The 19,974-nt window shown below is 46.8% G+C and overlaps 1 protein-coding gene across 1 annotated transcript in view; it reads left to right on the forward strand.

Moving 5' to 3' along the window:
- The first annotated feature begins 472 nt into the window (after positions 1–472).
- NEK6 (NIMA related kinase 6) overlaps positions 473–19,974 on the forward strand; it is a 51,692-nt gene continuing 32,190 nt past the window's right edge. The window contains exons 1-2 of the mRNA XM_069873490.1: positions 473–538; positions 19,269–19,389. Of these exons, the coding sequence (XP_069729591.1) occupies positions 19,297–19,389 (93 nt within the window). The 5' untranslated portion in view covers positions 473–538; positions 19,269–19,296. The remainder of the gene's footprint in view (positions 539–19,268; positions 19,390–19,974) is intronic.

A 19,974-nucleotide genomic window follows, 5' to 3' on the forward strand; every position in this document is an offset into this window, starting at 1 on the left:
AGCAGGGGGAGCCAATCCGGACCTGCATCCCCAGCTCCACAGGGGGAACCCTAAGGGTTTGGAGAGCAGAGGGGGGAGATCCGGATCTGCACCCCCAAGTTCATACAGGGACCCCCATGGGTTTGGAGAGCAGGGGGAGCCGATCTGGGCCTGCATCCTCAGCTCCATAGGGGGAACCCCAAGGGTTTGGAGAGCAGGGGGGCCGGTCCGGATCCGCACCCCAAGTTCACACGGGGCCCCCGCGGGTTCGGAGCGGGGAGGGGGCCGCTCCGGTCCCCGTTGCCCCCCGCGCGCGGCCCCGCCCCCCCGCGCGCGCGCTCCCGGCGCTCCGGCCTGCGTGGCAGCGGGGGGGGGGGGGCGGGGGCGGGGGCGCGCGGGCGCGCGCGGGAGGGGGCGGGCGGCGCGCGCGCGCGGAGAAGTTGCGCGCGGGACGCGGCGGAGCTCGGCGGGATCGGCCCGGCCCCCGCCCCCCCCCCCGCTCCGCTCCGCGCCGCCAGCGCCCGCCGAGCCCGCACCGGCCCCGACAAGGTCAACCACGGTAAAAACCCATCGGGGCCGGCGCTGGGGGGGTGGGGGGAAGGGGGGGAGTCGGTGCCGGGCGGGCGGAGCGGCGGGGGGAAGGGGGGGAGTCGGTGCCGGGCGGGCGGAGCGGCGCACGTGCCCGCGGCGGCCCCCGAGCGGGGCCCTCCCCGACACCGGCCCGGGAGCGGCGGGGCCGGGGGGAAGAGCCCCCGGAGCTGGGGGGCGCCTGGGCCGGAGGGGAGGATCCCGGGAACCCCTGCGCCGGCAGGGAGAGCCCCGGGGATCTCGGGAGCCCCTGGACTTGTGGGGAGAACCCCAGGGGTCCCGGGAGCTCCTGGAGTTGGAGGGAGATCCTCGGGAACCCCGGGAGCTCCTGGACTTGGGGAGAACCCCGGGGGTCCCGGGAGCTTCTGGCTTTATGGGGAGAATCCTGGGGATCCTGGGAGCTCCTGGACTTGGGGGGAGAACCCCGGGGATTCCAGGAGCTCCTGGACTTGGGGAGAGATCCTCGTGGGTCCCGGGAGCTTCTGGCCTTGTGGGGAGAACCTCGGGGATCCCGGGAGCTCCTGGACTTGTGGGGAGAACCCTGGGGATCCCGGGAGCTCCTGGATTTGGGGAAGAGAACCCTGGGGATCCCAGGAGCTCCTGGATTTGGGGAAGAGAACCCTGGGGATCCCGGGAGCTCCTGGACTTGTGGGGAGAACGCCGGGGATCCCAGGAGCCCCTTGGTTCCCTCAAGGCCCTGCACACTGCTCTGAACCTCTTCCCAGCCGCTTCTCCCTCCTGTTTTCCAGCCTCTGCAGCTCCTGGCGTTCTCCCCTTTCCCCGGGAGAGGAGGTACCTGTTCCCGGGGTGCTCCCGGTGTTCCCACAAGGGTAGGAGCGGAGCTCTGGGATAAACCCGGTGCTTTGGGGATCGCCGCTTTGCCTGCGACAGAGCACATGTTAGAGCTGCACTACCCAATACATTTTTTCCCCCCCCCAATTCCCTCCGAAGTGCGATTTGTGCCTGTTTGGGATAATGGTGGAGTTGTGAGCTCCATCTGCGTCCCTGGCTTTGGCGCTCGCCGAGTTCTGCCAAGGGGGGTTGCCTGTGGCGTTATTGCACTGGAAGTGGTTCGATAGGAAATATTGTACCAATTAGAAGTCCGGTGATGCAAGTTCCTGACACATTATGGCTGTCTCGCTGTCACTTCTGCCTCTCCTTTAAAAGTTCAGCTCTGTGAATCATGGTAAGCAACCGTTTAACTTCTGCACCATTTCTACAGTTTTCACATTTTGAGACATCTCTTGACTTTGAGTCAAACTCTTTCCACTGTTTTTTTCCTGTCGACGTTCTTTGTGACAGTCAAAGTCTTTTAAGCAACACACACACACAAAAAAGGAACGATTCAGATAAAGAGAGTTGCTGCCCCTGTTTCCTATGGCTTTGTGCCTTAAAGAGCTAAAAAATAGGGGCTGGGAGGAACTTCTGTTATGGTAGAGAAGGAGCATCTTCTGTGGGAAGTGAGATTTCTTGGCGGAATGAGTGACTGCTGTCAGGAACTTGTCAGAACAGAACCGACCTCTTGGTTTCTTGACACCTGCCATGTATAAAGCACTTCTTGTTTTGTGTTCCCTGCTTCCTCTGGAATTCTCTTTCTTGACAAACAGATATTTCACAAGAGAGGACGGACACGGTGTTTGAATAAGAGTTTTCATGTACCTCTTCAAATGCTTCGGTGTTAGTTTTGTTCAGAGAGAAGCCGGTGGAGATTAATAACTTGGACTCCAAGCCCACACTGGGAAGCAGATTTTTGGGTAGTACTTGCCTTCTGTGATCCTACCCAAAAAGTTTTTTGTCAATATATAATACTTAAATGTACATTGGAAATATTGGGCCTACACTGGCTTTTCTCATTTCTAGGTAATAATCCAGGCAGTAGTGGAGAAAATAGTGAAAGGTTGGGACATCTCTACTGCAGCATGCTTTTTGGCTTTATTCAGGCCTTCAAGGGCTTTTAAGAGTTTGTTGTTTACTGAATGATGTGTTAATGATTGTTTACTCAGTAAAATGTGTTTGGTTGTGTGTTTGGTTTTTTTTGTCTGAAGAGAGGACCCAGAAATACCTGTGTGGGGTTTTCTCCTGCTCTGCCTCTGCTTTCTTAGCCGCAAAATGAGGATGGCTGCCAAGTCTACCTCCTGCCCACCTTCAGAGCACGCCTTCTAGATGCTAGGATTAGTGGATGTACTTTAACATCTTTTCCTATTTCATGTGGTGCCAAATATATTTTACCTTAAGGCTATGAAAAATGTATATACAACAATGTGGAGGCACAGGCCAGGCCACATGAACTGGGGCAGCCAGCGAGGGGTGCAGGCGATAGAAATCCAACCCCTAAACTCTGAGTTTAAAGCAAGGCAGTTGCTGGAGGAGCAGGGGAAGATTTCAGGGGTGAAATGCTGAAAGAGGGGATCAGTGTGACCTCTGCGGCTTGACTTTTGCTCTGTCCTAAGTGAAAGCCTGTGCAGTCCTTACAGAAAATGAGTCCAGTAGCCCAGCTTGTGTTTTAGCTTTTGTCATTCTAATTTGCTTTTCTTGGATGGTTGTGTTTATAGAAGAGGTTGTTCATAGTCATCTCCAGCAAAAGACAGAAATAAATACATGGAGCCTCATTTTAGAAGCTGGGCTCATCTTTACTGTTGAGTGATCATGTTTTTAATTGCAACTCCCTCAGTATTCCTGCAGTTCCACACCTCTGGACAGACAGTGGCGTGATGCTGTATGTGATTTGAGCATGGAATCCTGATTAAGGAAATTGTGAACAGCCGCTTCACCTGTTGCACGGTTCCCACATTTGTCTTATAAACTCACTTAACCAGTCTGGTTTACCTTTCGTGGGAATGATGGTGACTAATTCCGTGTGCACCTACCCAGGTGCGTGGTGGGATTGTTCATAGGATTTGTGTAATGTATGTCTTCATATCCAGTATAGATGCAAGAAAAACACTCTTGCAGTATTGAAAGCAAACACTAACTAAGTATTGGGGCAGCTGAAATACAGCTCACGATTGCCTTGATGCCAGTTCTCACTGAAGACCCTGGAAATGTGGCTTTTGGTAAGAAAACAGTGACTCACTCTGCTGGTCACAGGAAGCGTGCGCCCGTGCCATGCTCTGGGGAGCAGACAAATGGCCTTTCCCAGTATAAAATCATGTGGAAGTTAAAGGTTGTCTGAAGTGGACAGAATTAACACCTCCTGTTAAAGGCAGAGGCCTCGAAAATAGTTTCTCCTGTTACCAAATCCTGTTAACACTGTGTTTGTTACACAGGCTCTTCCCTTTGTGAAGCTTTTAGTACCAGCACATGCAAGTACTCAGCAAGTTCTTTGTGCTTTTCCATTGGTAGTTCTTCAGGTGCCCTAGGAGGTCAGTATGGTTTATCTGAAAGGTGAGGACAGGATCTGGAAGAGCTGGTGTCGCTCAGCACGTGCAGAGCCCTGGGATGGCTGAGTGTGCTGCCACCAGACCAGGTGGTTTCCCCTGTGCCAGCACTGGCCTTCTGAACGTGGGTGAGCTGGCTCAGCTGAGTCAGTTAGTGTAAAACTAAGGAACCAAAAAAGGAGGAGGGGGAAAAACCAAAAAAATTTGATTAAATAAGAGAGTTTAACCACTTTAGTCTTTGTGGCTGCTGAGAGGGCAATTTGTGTTTTCCCTAGCTGCTTCCTGGCATTTTTCCCAGCAGGGACTGGCCCACCGAGGGATCAAGGAGCTGCATCAGAGGGGCTTAGGGCATGCACTGGGAAAGCAGACTGGACCCTGCTGGCCTGCTGCTTCCAGGGAGCAGTGGTGACTTGGCTGCTGAACGTGTTGGAGGTGGTGGGATGTAACAGATCTCTTCCCCTTCTGAATTCCATGTTTCACTGTAGAGCTGGTCTCTAAAGTTAAAAGGAGGAAAAAGGGTGGTATCTAGGAGATGGAAGAATGTGCTCGAACTGAGAGGTAATGTTGGCCTTGACAATATTTTTCTTTTTTAAGAAAAAAGCCCAGAAGCCAAAAAATTTACATGCAAACTCTGGATTAAAAGCTGACTTCAGAATCATTGTCTTTTTTTCCAGTGGGTTGAAATTACTGCCATGTGTATGCATCACATAGAAAACTAAACTGTATAAAATACTTGTTTAACATTTTCTTACAAGTTTGGGTGCGCAAGGGGCAGGGAGCGTGTGTTATGTTACGAAGCCAGATTGGAAGCTGCCATCTCTAGTTTTCTGAAACGTAGGACACGGAGAGATGAGGTTCTGTGCAAGTGTGTGACAAAGTGGGCACCTCTAGAGCTTGTGAGAGAAGTTTTGTTGAAAAACAGAAAACCACAGGGAGTTATTTTTATTAGTGGCTCAGATGCAGCAGTCTGTAACGCTGTCAAATCTTTTCATGGGTAGACAGGTCTTTTCCTATCTTGGCTTGTTTTTCGTATGCATATTGGATCAGATCAAGTTTGCTTCAGGTTCTAACCTGTGTTAAGTGCTTAAACATCTGGCCTCGCTGCAAGCACCATAGCTCTATGTGTGCGCGAAGTCTCTTGAATTGTTTTGTAACACTTTAAAATATTTCAGAATAAATATTTTTTATTCCACTAAAGCAGTATGTTTGGCTTCCTGCGTTCAGTGGTTTTCTATCATCACGTGGTACCATGTAAGGAATTGCAAATGATTTTAGGGTGTCAGTACAATTAAAGAAATTGCATTTCTAAAGTGTGTACTTGAGCTTGGTTCTACTTTAAGTGTCTGCTATCATAGATTCCAGGCGGTGAACAGCTGTCTGTCGCAGATGGGAGAGGAAAAAACCTTCCCCCTAGCTTCTTAGTTCTAAAAAGGTTTCCATACAAAACCAGTAGTAATGCAACACCACCTTTTAGTCAAATTTGAGTTTCCTGTTACGCGTTTACGTGAACTGACAGCAGACTCAATCTGAAACCCAGTGGTGTACGTGAATGAGGCTCTAGGAATTCCATACTCCAAAGCATTCTCGAAAGCTCACAAATGTCTGTTTAGCAGCCAGAATGTGTTATCTATTACGTCTCAAAAAAAAAAAAAAGAAGAAAAATAGCCTTGCAGGTAGTTTATGAATTCCTTCTTTAGAGCCTGCTGTGTTTCAGTAAGATAAGGTGGCATTGGCTGTCCTGTTCTTGTACTGTTTTACACAGCAGAATTAGGTAGGTGAGAAATGGTCAGGGAGGCATGTAATAAATCTGTGTTTTTAACAGAGTCCAAGTATGATGAAGTCTGAAAGAAGTGCAGGTATGAAAGGCCTGATGGTTTCTGTTAGAGTTGAGTGTGTTCTGCTGAGATCTCAAGGTAGTAGAAAGGGAGTTTGTGCACAGAACTGTGTGAACCTTGGTTTAGATTGTAAGTTGGATATGCTGTTTTATTGTTCACTGAGCTAATACAGCATGACAATTATAAAGCATATTAAAATAGTTACAACATGTCTAATCACAAAATGCAGGAGGTGGTATGGCAGTTCTTTTTCATTTTAAAAGTTGCTGCTGCTAGCATAAAGCTTTTCCCCTTCTTGTTGTCTCCTCACAATCATTTTTTTCCCCTGACTATTAACAGCTCTATTACAATCCCTAGACACTTAAAGGTTTTGTTTTTATTTGCTTTGAGTAACTTGGGCCTCCAGTTGTGGACTCCAGTCTCAGTATGTGCTTCGCATAATGGATCCAAGTAGGTACCGAGTCAGCTCCTGCCTTTGGACAGAACCTTGGGCACCACCGATCCATTTTCTTTTTAGGAAGGCAGTTTCTTCTGTCATTTTATCAAAGCATTGACTGGTTTTGGTCATAATTTCGGGCAGTCCTCATTCTGAAGTGATTCCGATTTCTCTCTCACGTGCTGGCAATCATAGTGGTTCTTTCACCTCTCGGTTCACCAGGCTTTGAATTGTGGCTGCTCCTCGGGACTGACCCATCGGGATCTGCTGTGTGGTGGCCTTTTGGTTTTTTATTTTTCACTTAATTCAGTGGGTGGATTGTTTGTGTAACATTGATTAGAAATTGTGTTGAAATGTTGTTTGTCCAAGTGTGGAGGTGCTGCTGAATCTGTTCCAGAAACCCTTTTGGGATAGATGGCAGAATGACACGTGGGGTGTTTGCTGGCTTGGCGGCAAGGCCAGTTGAGTGAGTTCCGACCTCTTATAAGCCAGCCCAGCTGAGGAATTGAGGGTAAGAAACCCCTCTGGCAATGCTGGAGAGAAGGGCAATGATTCCCCTCTGCGAGGCGGGGGTGATGATGTCTCGAACTGCCACAGCTATGCATGAAATGAGTGGCTGTCAGCAGCCTGGCCAGAGCGTCCCCAGAAATGTGTTTCGGCATTGCCCAGAGACAGCTGAGGGACCTTCCTGAAGGGCTCAGTGTCTCCTTTCAGTGCAGCATCCCACCTTTTGGGCCCAAAACATCCTTCAGCAGTTGATCTGGGTGGCATTCCCTGAGACTGGTTGTGCTGCCCTTTCAGGGAACACTTTTGCCATCCCACTCCTCCATTCGCTATAACGAAGTGAATCACAGGCGCCTCACCTAGTGCGCTGGTATTTCAGGGGTCAAAAACCAAACCGATAAGGCTGTGCCCCCGCTCCAGCCCAGCCTGCTGACAGAGCAGGTGCTGCTCCACGCCCTGGGCAGGATTTCCAAGTCTTTCATTTTGCAGAGCTCGGTGACAGATCGTGTTCTCCAGTTACTTTTGTCATTCCAGCTTTTGAGAAGCCCACTTGCTCCGAGCTGGGAAATGCCCACCAGGCTGTTGAAAACTCATGGCGTGCGTGAAGCGGAGCTTTAAGTCCATGCTGACAGGAAAAATGGGTGCTGGATAGTTGGGATTGCTCCCTCTCGGAGCTGGTGTGCTGGGAGGTAGCGCAGCCTGAGCTGGTTTGTCCATGCTTGCTGTTTGGCAGTGCCCGCTTCCAAGACGGCCGCCGTCTCCTGCCTCAAATGGCACACGATAATATAAGTTTTCTTCTTTCGTTAGAGCCAACTGTCCTGATTTCTTCTGATTTCTTTGGGGGAGTAGCTTTTTTCTTAACCTGGTGATTTTTAAACTGTGGAGTTGGAGATAAAATGGCTGCAGTAATTGGGGAATGTTGATCTACAGGAGGGAGTGCGGCTTCACAGTACAGTCAGTACGGTTCCTTTCAGGAATTTCACTTTAAGTCTCTGTCCTGTTCTTCACCTTGTGGGCACTTGTCCCTGCTGTCCTGAGGAGGAGTGGGTTTTCTCCTTGTTGGAAGATTCTCTTGCATAGGAACACACACTGTCAAGCCTGCCTAGGAGGGTTTGTGATGGGTTCTGGTTCTCAGGGCAAACGTCTGTCGTTACAGCAAGGAGGTGGGGAGAAAAGCTGTAGATGTTTTAGGATTCGTTTCCTCCAGGAGCAGGGACTCAGGGTAGGACAGATACCAACAAACATGAACACAAAAATTCCCTCCTCTCATTGATGGAAGCTTCACTTTGTTTTTTTCAGGTTGTCAGTATTTCACTTGCTGTTCTGTCAGAGGTGAGCAAAACATCAGTCTTGAAAACGTTCAACTGGAATAGAGAAAAACCAAACAACCTTGAAAAGGATTTTAGAAATATCGGAATGTGTTCCAGAGAAGCAAATAATTCACAGTGGTGTTTGTGTGCCACCTTCTAATCAGCTGGGAGATGGAAGTGGTGACTTTGAGCTGTCGCTGCAGTAAGAGCCAGCGCTGCCTTTTGTGGCAATCTGTATACACTGAACTCTGGGCGAGGTAGTAAATATTCGTGCTGTGTTTTCATAATCATTCTACTTAGAGTAAGTGCTTCTTGGGTGGGTATTACGAATCTGTTAATCTTTATGGTATTTATAGGGTAATTTTTAACTCTCTTGAGCTCCTTCCTTCCACGTGGGTCAATTACTCAATTTATAACGCCGTGCCAGGTGTAAGAACTTCACCATCCAAGGGTAAACAGTGCAGGGTATGGTTCTTTACCTGTGTTTGCTCTTAGTTCTTTGTATATTAAGATGTGCAATAATTTACTCTGACTTATTTATTGGGGTTTCTTTCAGTCTCTCTGGTTTGTGCTTTAGAGTGGCTGTGATGACTTATTTTAGCTTTTGTGCTTTATCACTGATGCAGTGAGAGGGAAAACTTGGAACTAGGATGATCTTTAAGGTTCCTTCTGACCCAAGCTTTTTTAGGATTCTCCCTGAAGAAAAGACTTAATTAAGTTGTACCTACTTAAGTAAAAATTGCTGCAAATAAGACAATCAGATGTATTTAAATGCTGTTGATGAACCTGATGACTGTAAGGCAAAGGTTTGCTGTGCTGTGAGCACACAGCTCTTTTGGAGAGACTTGGGCTCTGTAGCAGGGAAGCTGGTTCCTTGATCTTAGGTTCTCGCTGTAGTTGTTAGCATTAAAGTGAAAATCTGCCCCGACTCCAGGGGGTTTCAGCTGGCCTGTGGAAAGAGAGGATAAAGTCAGTGTCCAACACAGGAGTTTTTTTCTTGACATTGCTTTTTCCCTTGCCCCTTTTGCCATAGTCGGCATTCTTGCAGCCGTACAATGTGGTGGTGGTGATCAGTGTGTAGCAGAGGGCATGATCTCATCCTAGTGTTCCATCTCTGCAGAGTAAGTTTGGTCGCTGAGGTCCCCTCCTGCCTCTTGCCAGCTTTTCTTCGGAGTTTGTGGGACTGGCAGGAGAAGCTGGCAGTGTCTCTCCTCCAGCTGGGGTATGAGAAGTTGGTCAACTAGAAAAGCTTAAGTGAGAGGGAAGCTTGAGTTGGCAGGAGATGAGTGCTGTGTGTATTTTAAACAACCTGTTTGCATCTGGTGTTCCAAAGGAAGTGAAGTTTGAAATGAATCAGTTGTCACGAGTCTTATCAGGCACTGCTGAAGCCCTGCGTTATCTTTCCTATTGTTCATCTGCAGTTGGGGACAGCTGACTGCCAACTTGTTCATTTTTTAGTGACATAGATGGCACTAAGGAGTTTGATAAAAGCAACTAGATGATGCGGGGAATAGAGTTTCCCTTTGGAGACAGTCTCTAATTTTTTAGATGGCACCATATTTAAATTTATATCTACTCTTAAGTTATCAGGCAGCAATAATAACCAGGGCAGCTTTTGTTCACGCATCCAATGTGTGGCATTAATTCCCCTCTGGATCAGTTGCTGTTGTCTGTAGTTTCTCCTTCATGCTGTTACTGTACGTGAAATACTGGTGGTGTGTACGTGGCTGCACCTTGTGCTGAGAGCGTGTGGCCGTTCGGTGCTTCCACAGATGGACTCTGGTTTTACTGGTAGGTTTTTGGCTCGGGTTAGCCCGCAGGCTCCTCAGGCGTGAGTCATTGTGCAGGGGAGCTGCAGGCACTGGCTGCTGTGACGAAGCAGCTCTTCTTGCCATCTCCCACCTTTTAAAGGCTGGGTTCCACCTCCAAAACAGGAAGGCACAGACCTGCCTCAGCCTTCCTACACTGAGGTTTCGTGGCTGTGGGACTTCGGATTCACCTCTCTCTTGTCTTATTTTGATCTGAAGTAGTCCATATCTGTAAACCAACTGGTAAATGTTGCAAATTAATTAATAAATATTTTCTATTTATTTAAATACCTTTTTGTTCTTCTGTGTGTTTCCCTTTCCTGGGCCTGGAAAGTTATTTCTCTTGATGAGTAGTAGCGTGTTATAAACCATATTGTAGCTTATTTTGAAATACTGTAAATATTTGTGTCTCTCTTCTGAAACAAACCATTGTGTTTGTGCAAGGATCTGATGGTAAACAGTTGCCTTTGAATGCTGAGAAACTGGTCCATGGTAGATATTTTCAGCTGCGTTCTGCATAATTACTCTTAAAAACTGGTAATTTGAGTTGGTTGGAAAACTACATTTTGTGTAGTTCATGGCTCGCTGAAAGCTGAATTGCATTCTGTGCCTAGGCTGGACTGGTTTTTGTTTCTTTTAATTGCATTAGGACTTTAACCCAAATGCTGCTCACTGTAGCTGTGGCCGATAGGGATCTGGTGGAGGAAGAACAGGTGCCACCTTGGAAACATGATGTACAGGCTTGTGCAGACGTCGTAAATTCTGCGGTTTTGTGCTCTCTGACACGAGTGCGGTTTTATTGTTGTCTGAAGGACTGTGTAGTATCTGCAAAACTGCCGTGAGAGGACCTCAGTTTTAGGAAGAAGAGATGACCAGGGCAGGGCAAATCACCTCTGCTCTGTGACTTGTTGTACCCGTAGAGTGCAGAGCAGCTCCAAGCAGGATATCGCTGCAGGGTGGGAATGGCTGAGAGGGAGCCTGTGGTGCAGAGCAGAGTTTTTGGACGAGAACCTGGATGCAAACTACGGAGCTGTTGCCTTGGTAAGGACGCCTACCTGAAAGACGTGAATTTCTGTTCTAGCCGCACAGAATTAACCTGAGATCAATGCGGCGCCTTGGCAGTTGGGGAGGGTGGGACAGACAAGCAGGGTAGGAGATTTTTGTTTGCGTGAGTAAGCTCGTGGGTTTTAACGTTCTAATACTGCTGAGTGTATGCTTCAGCATTGAAGCTTATTGGAATAACCCAGAATTGTTACATAGCAGGCAGAATATAGTGTGAAATGTGATTTGTCTCTTCTGCAGAGCTTGCACATTGAGTTATAATTTTCTTGAAAGGTTAATTCCCAGTTTCTCTTCAGAACATTCTGTGCAGGCCTTTCTGTGGGGAAGAAAAAAATTGGACCCAATTTAAATAGACAAGTCTTGTGAATCCTGAAAGAATTTGGGCATTTAGCCCAGGAAAGGGAGAGTTCTCTGCAAGAACTTCATTAACCCTGTCTGTCATCGAAATAAGGAATAAAAGTGGCTGTGCAGACTTTGTAAAGAACAGATCTTTTTTGTTTTGCCCCGTAGCCTTCATCTGCAAGGCACTACTGAGTGAATCTTGTTCTTTAAGGAAAACTGTGTCCGTGTGGGAAAGGAGAAGGAGATGGGCTACGTACAGTGGTATAGAAGTGTGGGTGTGAACTGAGGAGCTGCATTCATGTTTGGAAAACTGGTGCTGGGAGGTCCAGGTACTCAGGAACATGTAGGGAAGCCAATTATTTCATTTGGTATAGATAAGTCACTTCATAGCAATGTATGATAATACAGTCTTATTTGGCATATTTTGAGGCAGAATAAATACAAATATTTCTAATATAACTTTTTTTTTTTTTAAGTAGAAAAACATTCAATCTTCTGCAGTGAAGAGTTTCTGCTTGCATTTGGCTGTGATGTGCAAGGCCCAGATGCCGTGAGAGCTCTTCCTGCCATGGAGGCATCTGGGCGCTTGGAAGTTTTGTATAGGATTTTATGAGATGGCTTTGAAGTCGCCTTTGGATTCGAATCACTTGGATCTTTAGGTTGGCTGGGCTGCAGGATTCTCGGCATTGTTTCCTCTTACTTCTTATTATGAGAAATGTAAATACTTCAAGCTGTGCTGATGGTTTGAAGTTGGATGAACAGTATCTAGATCTGTATCCTCCTCCGTTCCTTTTCCCTGTATTGAGTCAGATATGTTGCTTCTAAAGACTCAAAGTGATGGCCCTGGAGATGAACTGTGTGAGCAGAGTGGTTACAGGAAGGTTCCGTGGATTTTGAGCCCGTCTGACACGGGCTTGCTCTTGTACTTTGCTCTGATTTGGTTTTCCTTAAACATGTGAGAAATAACACCAATAATTCAGAAGTATCTCTGGGAGGTTTGCTTAACATTCGTCAGGCGCTGGGCTGTGTGCTAATTAAAAGGTGTTTAGCAGTGCAAAGCAGTGGTGGTTCTGATCACACATGTATATGTGTATTTGTAGAGACTTTGCTAGGGTTTAAGGTCATGTTAAGCTTTCTGCGAACTGCCCAGGCTGAGCAGTTCCCGCTTGCGGGGCTGGGATGTAGTGGCAGGGTTTATAATTGGTTTTGTGCTTCGTTTGTTACATCTGTTTTTGTCTCACTGGCTCAAGGTGATGTGTTTGCTCACGCTGTTTGAGGCGGCTAAAGGTGTCTTGATAGAAATAAAGTGTGGAAGCAGTTTGGGTTCTCGGTTGCCTGTGCTAGAAACTTCTATTGGGGATTGGCTTGAACTGGGTGTTTTCGCCATAGGCTGGGAACAATCGGTGCTTCCTGCTCCTTGAGTTTTGGCTCTTCTCTTTCACAAGGGCTCTTCAGACGCTGCTCAGGAGCGGAGGCTGTTTGTATTTCACACGTCGATTGTCGGTGAGCTTGCTGACTGGCGTGCAAAGAGCTGGTTGTGCCCTGGCTGCGGAAAGGAGCCTGTGCAGCCAGCCCGACAGCGGAGCCGCCGTCACAGGTACAGACAGGGCACGTTTCCCAGCTGTATGTGCTGTTCCTTAGTGCAGTTATGATTTAATGATGTGAAAATGTCTGGCAGTTTCTGTGAACGTATACATTATGAATATATTCCCAGCCTATATTTAATCTTCCCTTCATCAGAAATGAATAAATTCTGAGAAGGATAGCAGTAATCTTCTTAAATAATTTGGCTTCAGGCTTGAAAGCTTTATTGCATTATAAATTAAAAGGTGAGCATGTTGCTGCATGCTTAGTAAGCAATACAGTAAAATTCCAGGTAGATTTAGTGTGTGTTTATTTTTACCACGTGTTTCGTTAGCACCAGTAGTGGCCTGAGAGGTCTGTCGCTAAGGTTTCAGAGGCTGTGAAAATGAATTTAGGGAATACTTCTGGAAGTCTCAAAGTTGCAACTAGAATAATACAAAATAAGGTATGTTGGCTTCTTTCATTATCTGAAACATACAGAAGTGAGAACTAGTTGGGGTAAAATGTGACTGCTGTTGCTATGCTGTGTTTGCAGTGTTCTCCCTCTGTAGAGGAACCATTGTCACTTTAAATGGTGCAGATTACTCTCTATCCTCAATGTTGCATGTGAATGTGCTTCATAAATATCTGCATCTTACACAAACATTGTACATTACTGTTTACATGTGGTGGTGTGCTAGGGAATTCCGTGTGCTGCAGTGGAGGTAGGAATAGCCCAGACTGGCTGATAGAAAGGAACATTTATCTTATCACATCGATTACTTAGTCATGACTACAAATCACCAAGTGTCCTTGGCACTGGTCCTAGGGCTGTTTCATAGAAGCCGAGTGAAACAGCGTAATGGGTGGATGGAACTACAGAACATCCAACATGTAGTCAGAAGACTTCTACAAACAATTTTGTCCTTTGATTTGGGACCAGGTTCTGTGGGGATGGTGTTACAACACAGGGGGAAAAAACCCAACCCCCAACATTTAACTCAAATTCAGCCTTTTAAAACCAAGATTAGAAGTAAGCTAACAACCTTCCTGGTTGCTGGTGGGAACTGATGAAAGCAACGGACATGCAAAACGTTCTGTTTCAAGTATTGTATAAACTCAAGTCACATCTGCAGGCACAGTAATACAGTCAGGGAGGGAGAAGAGCTCTGTGTCAAACTGTTTTCAAGTCAGTTTACTAGATTTGTCCCCAAACTAGAGTATGGAATGTTTGAAATTATAAACCTGCCCCCTTAAAATGGGAATATGGACCTGAGCTGGGAGTACAGTGGTTTGAAAGAGAGTGGGAACTTTGACACAGATAATTAATTATTGACAGGAGGAATTTGTTTTATTGACATCCACACTGAGACGACTCCAAGTAGCTTTAAATAGTTGACTTAATGTCATATTGCTTGTAGGTATGTAACAGTAAATTACAGTGTCTGTCGCAGCATTTGTTCAATGAGTATCAGTTGTTGACACGGTATGGAAAAGCTCTAGGGCTTTTCAGCCCTTTTGCTAAACCCGTCTCAGTGAGGGGGTTTGAGATCCTTGAGAAGCCAACACTCCCTTATGGGCTGTTCAAAATCTACTCAGTGCAAGCCTGCTTTCTGAGTGGTGTGACGCTCATAGAATGGAAGCTGTGAATAAAGCACCCGTCTGCTCGGTGGTCTGTGTTACAAGCGTCTGTGTCCTGCTTAGGGGCTCATACATTGCAGGTACAGTTTTTGCTGAGGCCTCTGACTTGTTTTTTTGCACTTTGACTGGGCAGCAGCTGCTTGTAAAATTTGGAATATATAAATACATAAATATAATTTTGTATTTTCTTATTGTGAGGTCAGTTCCACAGTTTGAATGTTTGTAACCTTTGTTAATCGGAGTTACTTAAGGCTGGATGAGGGTAAGCTTCTGAAAGTTCTCAAAAATATCCATGTGTGAAGTGGAATTTAAATAAAGATTTCAGTTAAAAAAACACAAGGGGGTGTCCTTAGTACTTAAAATACAGATAAAGAAAATCTTTTACTTCGTGACGCAACTGAGTTTGGTATTACTTACAGTACCAGATGCAGCACTTACCCTTTGCAGCTTCCTTGGTATAAACACTTGGGAAAGGTGATTTCTGCAGTTTTTGTTTGTCCTTTAGAGCTGCTGTCGTTGGGGGTGAGTAAAGTTATATTAGATAATATATTAGCACTTTGATCATGGATGGCATTACTAAATCTAACAAAGCGGTAACCAGGAGATCTTATGTTGTTTTTTAGAGTCTGTTCAGGCCTCCATATATTTTATGCTTTCTCAGGTTTTGCAGGTGTACATAACTCATGCTGTGTGGCTTTTCTGTCTGTATCTATAGGTACAGTTTCATCTTGATGCTAACCCTACAACTTCAGCACTATTTCCTGGAGGCGTCTGCGCTCCTGAGCGGGTTGCCCGTTGCTGTCTGGAGCTGGACAAGCAGCACAGCCCTGTCTGAGCTCTGCCTGGGCTGTTCTGTACCCGACGGTGCACTCTCTCCCATCTCGTGCAGTTCAGTGGCGTTCCTCGTGGTGTTCCCTTTAACATTCATATTCATGTTTTTTCAGTGTTGGCAGGTGTGTATTTCACACTAACATGAGGGGTTTTTGGATGTTAGGCTGCTATTTGCTTATGGTAATTTCCAGTCATCATAAGGTGACTGTTGAGAGAGACGAGCAGAGCGGGAAAAATTGTCAGGCATTTACAGTAAATACTCTCTGCTTTTGGAAACGCTGTCAGAAGTTTAATTGTTAGGTTCAAGTAAGTTTGTCATGTGCCAGACAGAATCAGTCTGCTGTAATGAACGGGTTACGCGCTTCACCAGCAAAAAGGGAGAGTGAGAAACCCAAGGATGCTCAGGATTTCCTGTCACCTTGCACTGCAGAAGGAACGGGGTAGGCTTTTTAACCTAGCCTGTAATTAGGTTTTGCGTGGAGGCATATATTACTGCGCCTGCTTTGCCAGAGCTCTTCAGTGTGATGGATGAGATTTAAAGGTTGATCTGACTAAATTGCAATGAGAATACTAACGACAAAGATATTTCTGTTGTGAACTATTCCTACCAGACATCATCGCCGTGACAGAAACGGTGTAAGATAATGGACAATAAAAGTCATTCGGAAATAATACTCTCCTAGGACCGGAATGCCTTCCCCACAGCCCGTACCCTGCGCCGCAGCGATAATGTAAACATAAGCCAAGATCATCAGTTAAATATATAGGTAATCTCACATAGCATCCCGACAGATTTATTTTATGAGCAGGCAAGAGGAGGAATGTTATTGGGCAGTAGAGAGGGAGAAAGTGTTATTGATGGGGCTGTGTTTGTTTTGTAAAGCAGTCAGTTGCTCCAGGCTTTGGGGAGCCTGGGGTGAAGAGCAGGATGACGCAGGGAGGAGGGAGAGCCTGGGCTCCCAGCGTAGCACTCTCTGTGGGTATCGACAGCTCACCTGGAGCCTGGGCTGGGTGTGTTGCTGGATTTTATTCGCTGTTAATCTCAGTTCTTTGTATATGTTAAGAGATGAAGATTTATGCAGTAGGTTAAATAATGTACTTGACTGCGTTTAAACAGCTCCTGGATTCTGGAAAGGTATAAAACGCCTTTTTCTTCTGTTTTACACAAGCTATCCAAACAACTGCTTGCCGCCCCATCCCAAGTCCCCATGCAGCGAGGGGATAGGAGTGGGATACAGGAGCTGAGTGGAAAAGCATTTTGGTATCTCGCATGATTTTTGAGGGCATTGGAGCAGGTCACGGGTACAGAAAGCCCCATGACATCTCCCGGGAGGGCACAGCTGCCTCGGCTTTGCAGCCTGGAATGCTGGGACTCCTCAAGATGGAGTCGTGTTACTTTTACAGTAGGAAGTGGTGCAAAAGTGGAAAACCTCGTAGTTTATCCTGCAAGAAACTTTTTGTGGCAGTACATGAGAAAGCTGGAGCTGCTGCGGCTCATTCTACGTTTACAAATCTGCCGGCTGGAGTCTCCAGTGTGTGTTGCAGAAGGAGCTGCTCTGCGGTGCCTCCCCGGCTGCATCCCTGGCTGCTGGGGAGCAGTTTAGTGGTGGCCGGGCTGTTTGGGTCTGCTGGCTCCTCCAGCGCTGTGGGCAGCGCCGAGACGGGCGCTGGGCTCATGCCAGCAGCTGGTGCGTCTGCAGGAGGATGAAGAGTGTTGGTGCGGAAAACAGTTGTAATACCGCATGCTCAAACTGCTTTGCTGCCTGCCTTTGAAGTGCAGGGTCCTATCACGTTGGTTATACATCTGGGAGCAAATAATTTGGCCTATGGTCGGGTTTGCGGCATCCGCAGACACATGGCGATAACCGATTAGACTGGGCACAGCTGTTTGACCAAGCTGGTTCAGAGAGGAGCTGCACCCCGGGCAGCAGGGCGTGTGAGACTGAATGCCTAGATGCTGATGAGGTTCTGTTCCTTAATGAGTATCTTCTAACTAATGATCTTGGCCTTTGCTATAGAGTGCCCTGGGCTGTTCTGCTCGGAGAATCCCACCTGTCAGGTACCTGCAAGGAACCATGGGGCTTGGTGGGGTTTGGGTTTTGTTTTGCTTTCTACTGATTCGGGCAACAGAGGGACAGGACGGAGTCGGAGGGTGGAGTAAAGGGTGGTTGAACAGATGTAAATGTTTCTGTGTGTTAAGGTTTTCTTCAGCAGTCTGGAATGACTCTTTCCTAACATGTTGCAGCTGATGTCCAAACCGACTTCATTAGGAAAACATAGCTCCCCCTCCTCCCCAGGAGGGAGCAAGTGTCTGGAACTGGGGTGAAAGTCCATCCCCTTAAGTAGCTGTGTCAGACACTGTCATGGTCTTTGCTCAACGTTTTCACATTTAAAAACATAATTGCAATATTTTTTTGCAGTTAGACGTTAGGAAAAGAGAAAAACCTCAAAAACCTCACAGAACTGTGTAGGATTTCAACTCTGCAATCGGCGTACCTTTTTTGACACAATAAAGCGCTTTTGTGGAGTTGGCTGCTATTTGGAGACGCTCTGGGAAGCCCCTTCCCGGGGATCCCCGTTCCCGTCTGCCTGCACCATGTGCCTGCCCGTAGCCCAGAATAGCTGAGCCGACAGCTCGGAGCAGGACACGCTGTCCCGCCGGTGTCAGCGGGCTCGGAGCTGCTGTCATGTGAGCTGTGCCGTATCTCTTTTCAAAGCTGATATTTCGCTCTTACTTCTTCCTTTGCTTCCAGCCGTAGTGCTTTTAGCAGAGACCAAACCCAAGTGCTCTGATACATTCCTGTACACGCTTGCGGCAGCTCGACTGCTCTGAGCTGTTAATTGCCTTCCCGTTGTCTAATCCGTTGTGGTAGGTAATTGTACCATGTGTTTCCTTATGGCAGCTGGAAAGTTCCAGTTCTCTTGGGAATGTCCCATATCGGTGTTTGATTAGATGGCTTGGGTTCTCGTATTCAGAAGTAACTCCCTTTTCTCCAAGCTCCGTCCTTTTCCAAAGGGAGGATGCCGTAGATAGGATGCGTGACCAGTGTTGGACTACAGAGATTCCACGTGGCACTGTGTGGACTTGCCTTTTATCTCAAGGCTGTACGTGTGGAATTTCTGAATCCCTTTGGACAAAGTGGCGAGAGGTGAGGCTGGTGGTGCCCGAGTGGGGTTTGTGCTATGCTTGTGGTCTTGGAAGAGAAAGAACATGCATTACACTCTCCCTTCAAGTAAACAGCCTTCCTTCAAATCATGCATAATCAAATAATTAAAGTAGTTCTGGCAGAGTAATGTAAGGTAGAACTTGCATAGCACAGTTTCATGTTGATATTAAAGGCATATTTTTACTTTTTAAGTATCCACCTGGTTACTAAGAAACCTGCAGGTGCCTGATACTGAAGGAATCTTAAAGTCAAACTTCTTCATACTAATGGGGATTATCCTTCTCCCTCTGGAGTTTCACAGTGCCAGCTTTGAAAAATCTGTTTTTACTGGGAGCAGCTCGTGTGTTGGCCTATTCATACTCTGGCTCTCAACTCTTTCCTAGCGGGTGTGTGTTAGAGGGAAGGTTCATTTTGCTTTTCCCCCAACACTACATGTGCCGTGTGAAGGTGGCTGCTGGTGGGACAGGGCTGCCAGAGCCAAGGGCTTATTTCACCAATGACTCAGACAAAAGAACCGAGCACGATTTGCTACAGAAATTCTGCTGCATCATATTTTCTTCCCCAGTCCCCTGAAGATTTAGAATATCTTTGTATTTTAAATGGAGAGTAAGGCATTGCCCAAGTGCGAGGCGTGCACTATTAATACACTAATAAGGTCAGGTTGTGCCCTTCACCGAGTGAATGCTTGCCAAACCTCTTGAAAAGGTTTCTGCAAATGCTTGTGTTGGCCACTGAATCTTCCCCTGTCACCACTGCACTTCTGGTTGCTGCTTTCAGTGCTGGGCAGACAGTGATGAGACTTCTCCCCTCTTTTGCCTCCAGCAGAAGTGTGAGCAAAGTGTGGTATGATACCATGGAAGGGCAGCACAACCATCCACATCATCTAGGGGACCAGAACAACCCTCTCTGCAAGCTGCCTGGCCAGGACTATCAGCATGATCCTCAGGTAAGTCCGTGGATCTCTTCAGTCTTCCTCCTTCTCTGTCTTCTTCCCTTCCGTTTATAAAGATCTGTAGATTTCTTGGCATTTGCCTTTTTTACCTCCCTTTGTTTATAGTGCAGTTGCAGCAGTTTTAGGGCATATCCAGTTTGGGATCCTGCCAGACAGTCAGTTTCCTGAATCTAGTTTTTTTTGATGATAGTAAAAAGGAGACACTTTGAATTTCATTTAAAGCAAATATTTTTAAGTTGTATTGTAGAAACCTACACTGTGTTGGCTTTTGCTTCTCTTTGATTACTTGAAAAGAAGGCCAAAGCAAAGCAGTTGATTGTCTAAGTGAGCAAATGTGCTTTATCTCCTATAAATGCTGAAGAGGTGATTACCATATGCAAGAGAAAGTTCATCCTCCATGAAACTGGAGGCTGTCTGACTTCATTTCCTGTGAGCCGCTGGAATCTCTCCCATAACATATTCTTGCTATTATCAAGTTTCACCACAGTGGCTGGTGTCTCTTCTCCCTGCCTTTCTGCAGAAGGGGTCTAAAACTGGGGTTAAACCTGGATTCAGAGTGATGTCTGTAACCTCCACTGT

Source organism: Phaenicophaeus curvirostris, chromosome 20, assembly GCF_032191515.1.
Source record: "Phaenicophaeus curvirostris isolate KB17595 chromosome 20, BPBGC_Pcur_1.0, whole genome shotgun sequence".
NCBI classification, from domain to species: domain Eukaryota; kingdom Metazoa; phylum Chordata; class Aves; order Cuculiformes; family Cuculidae; genus Phaenicophaeus; species Phaenicophaeus curvirostris.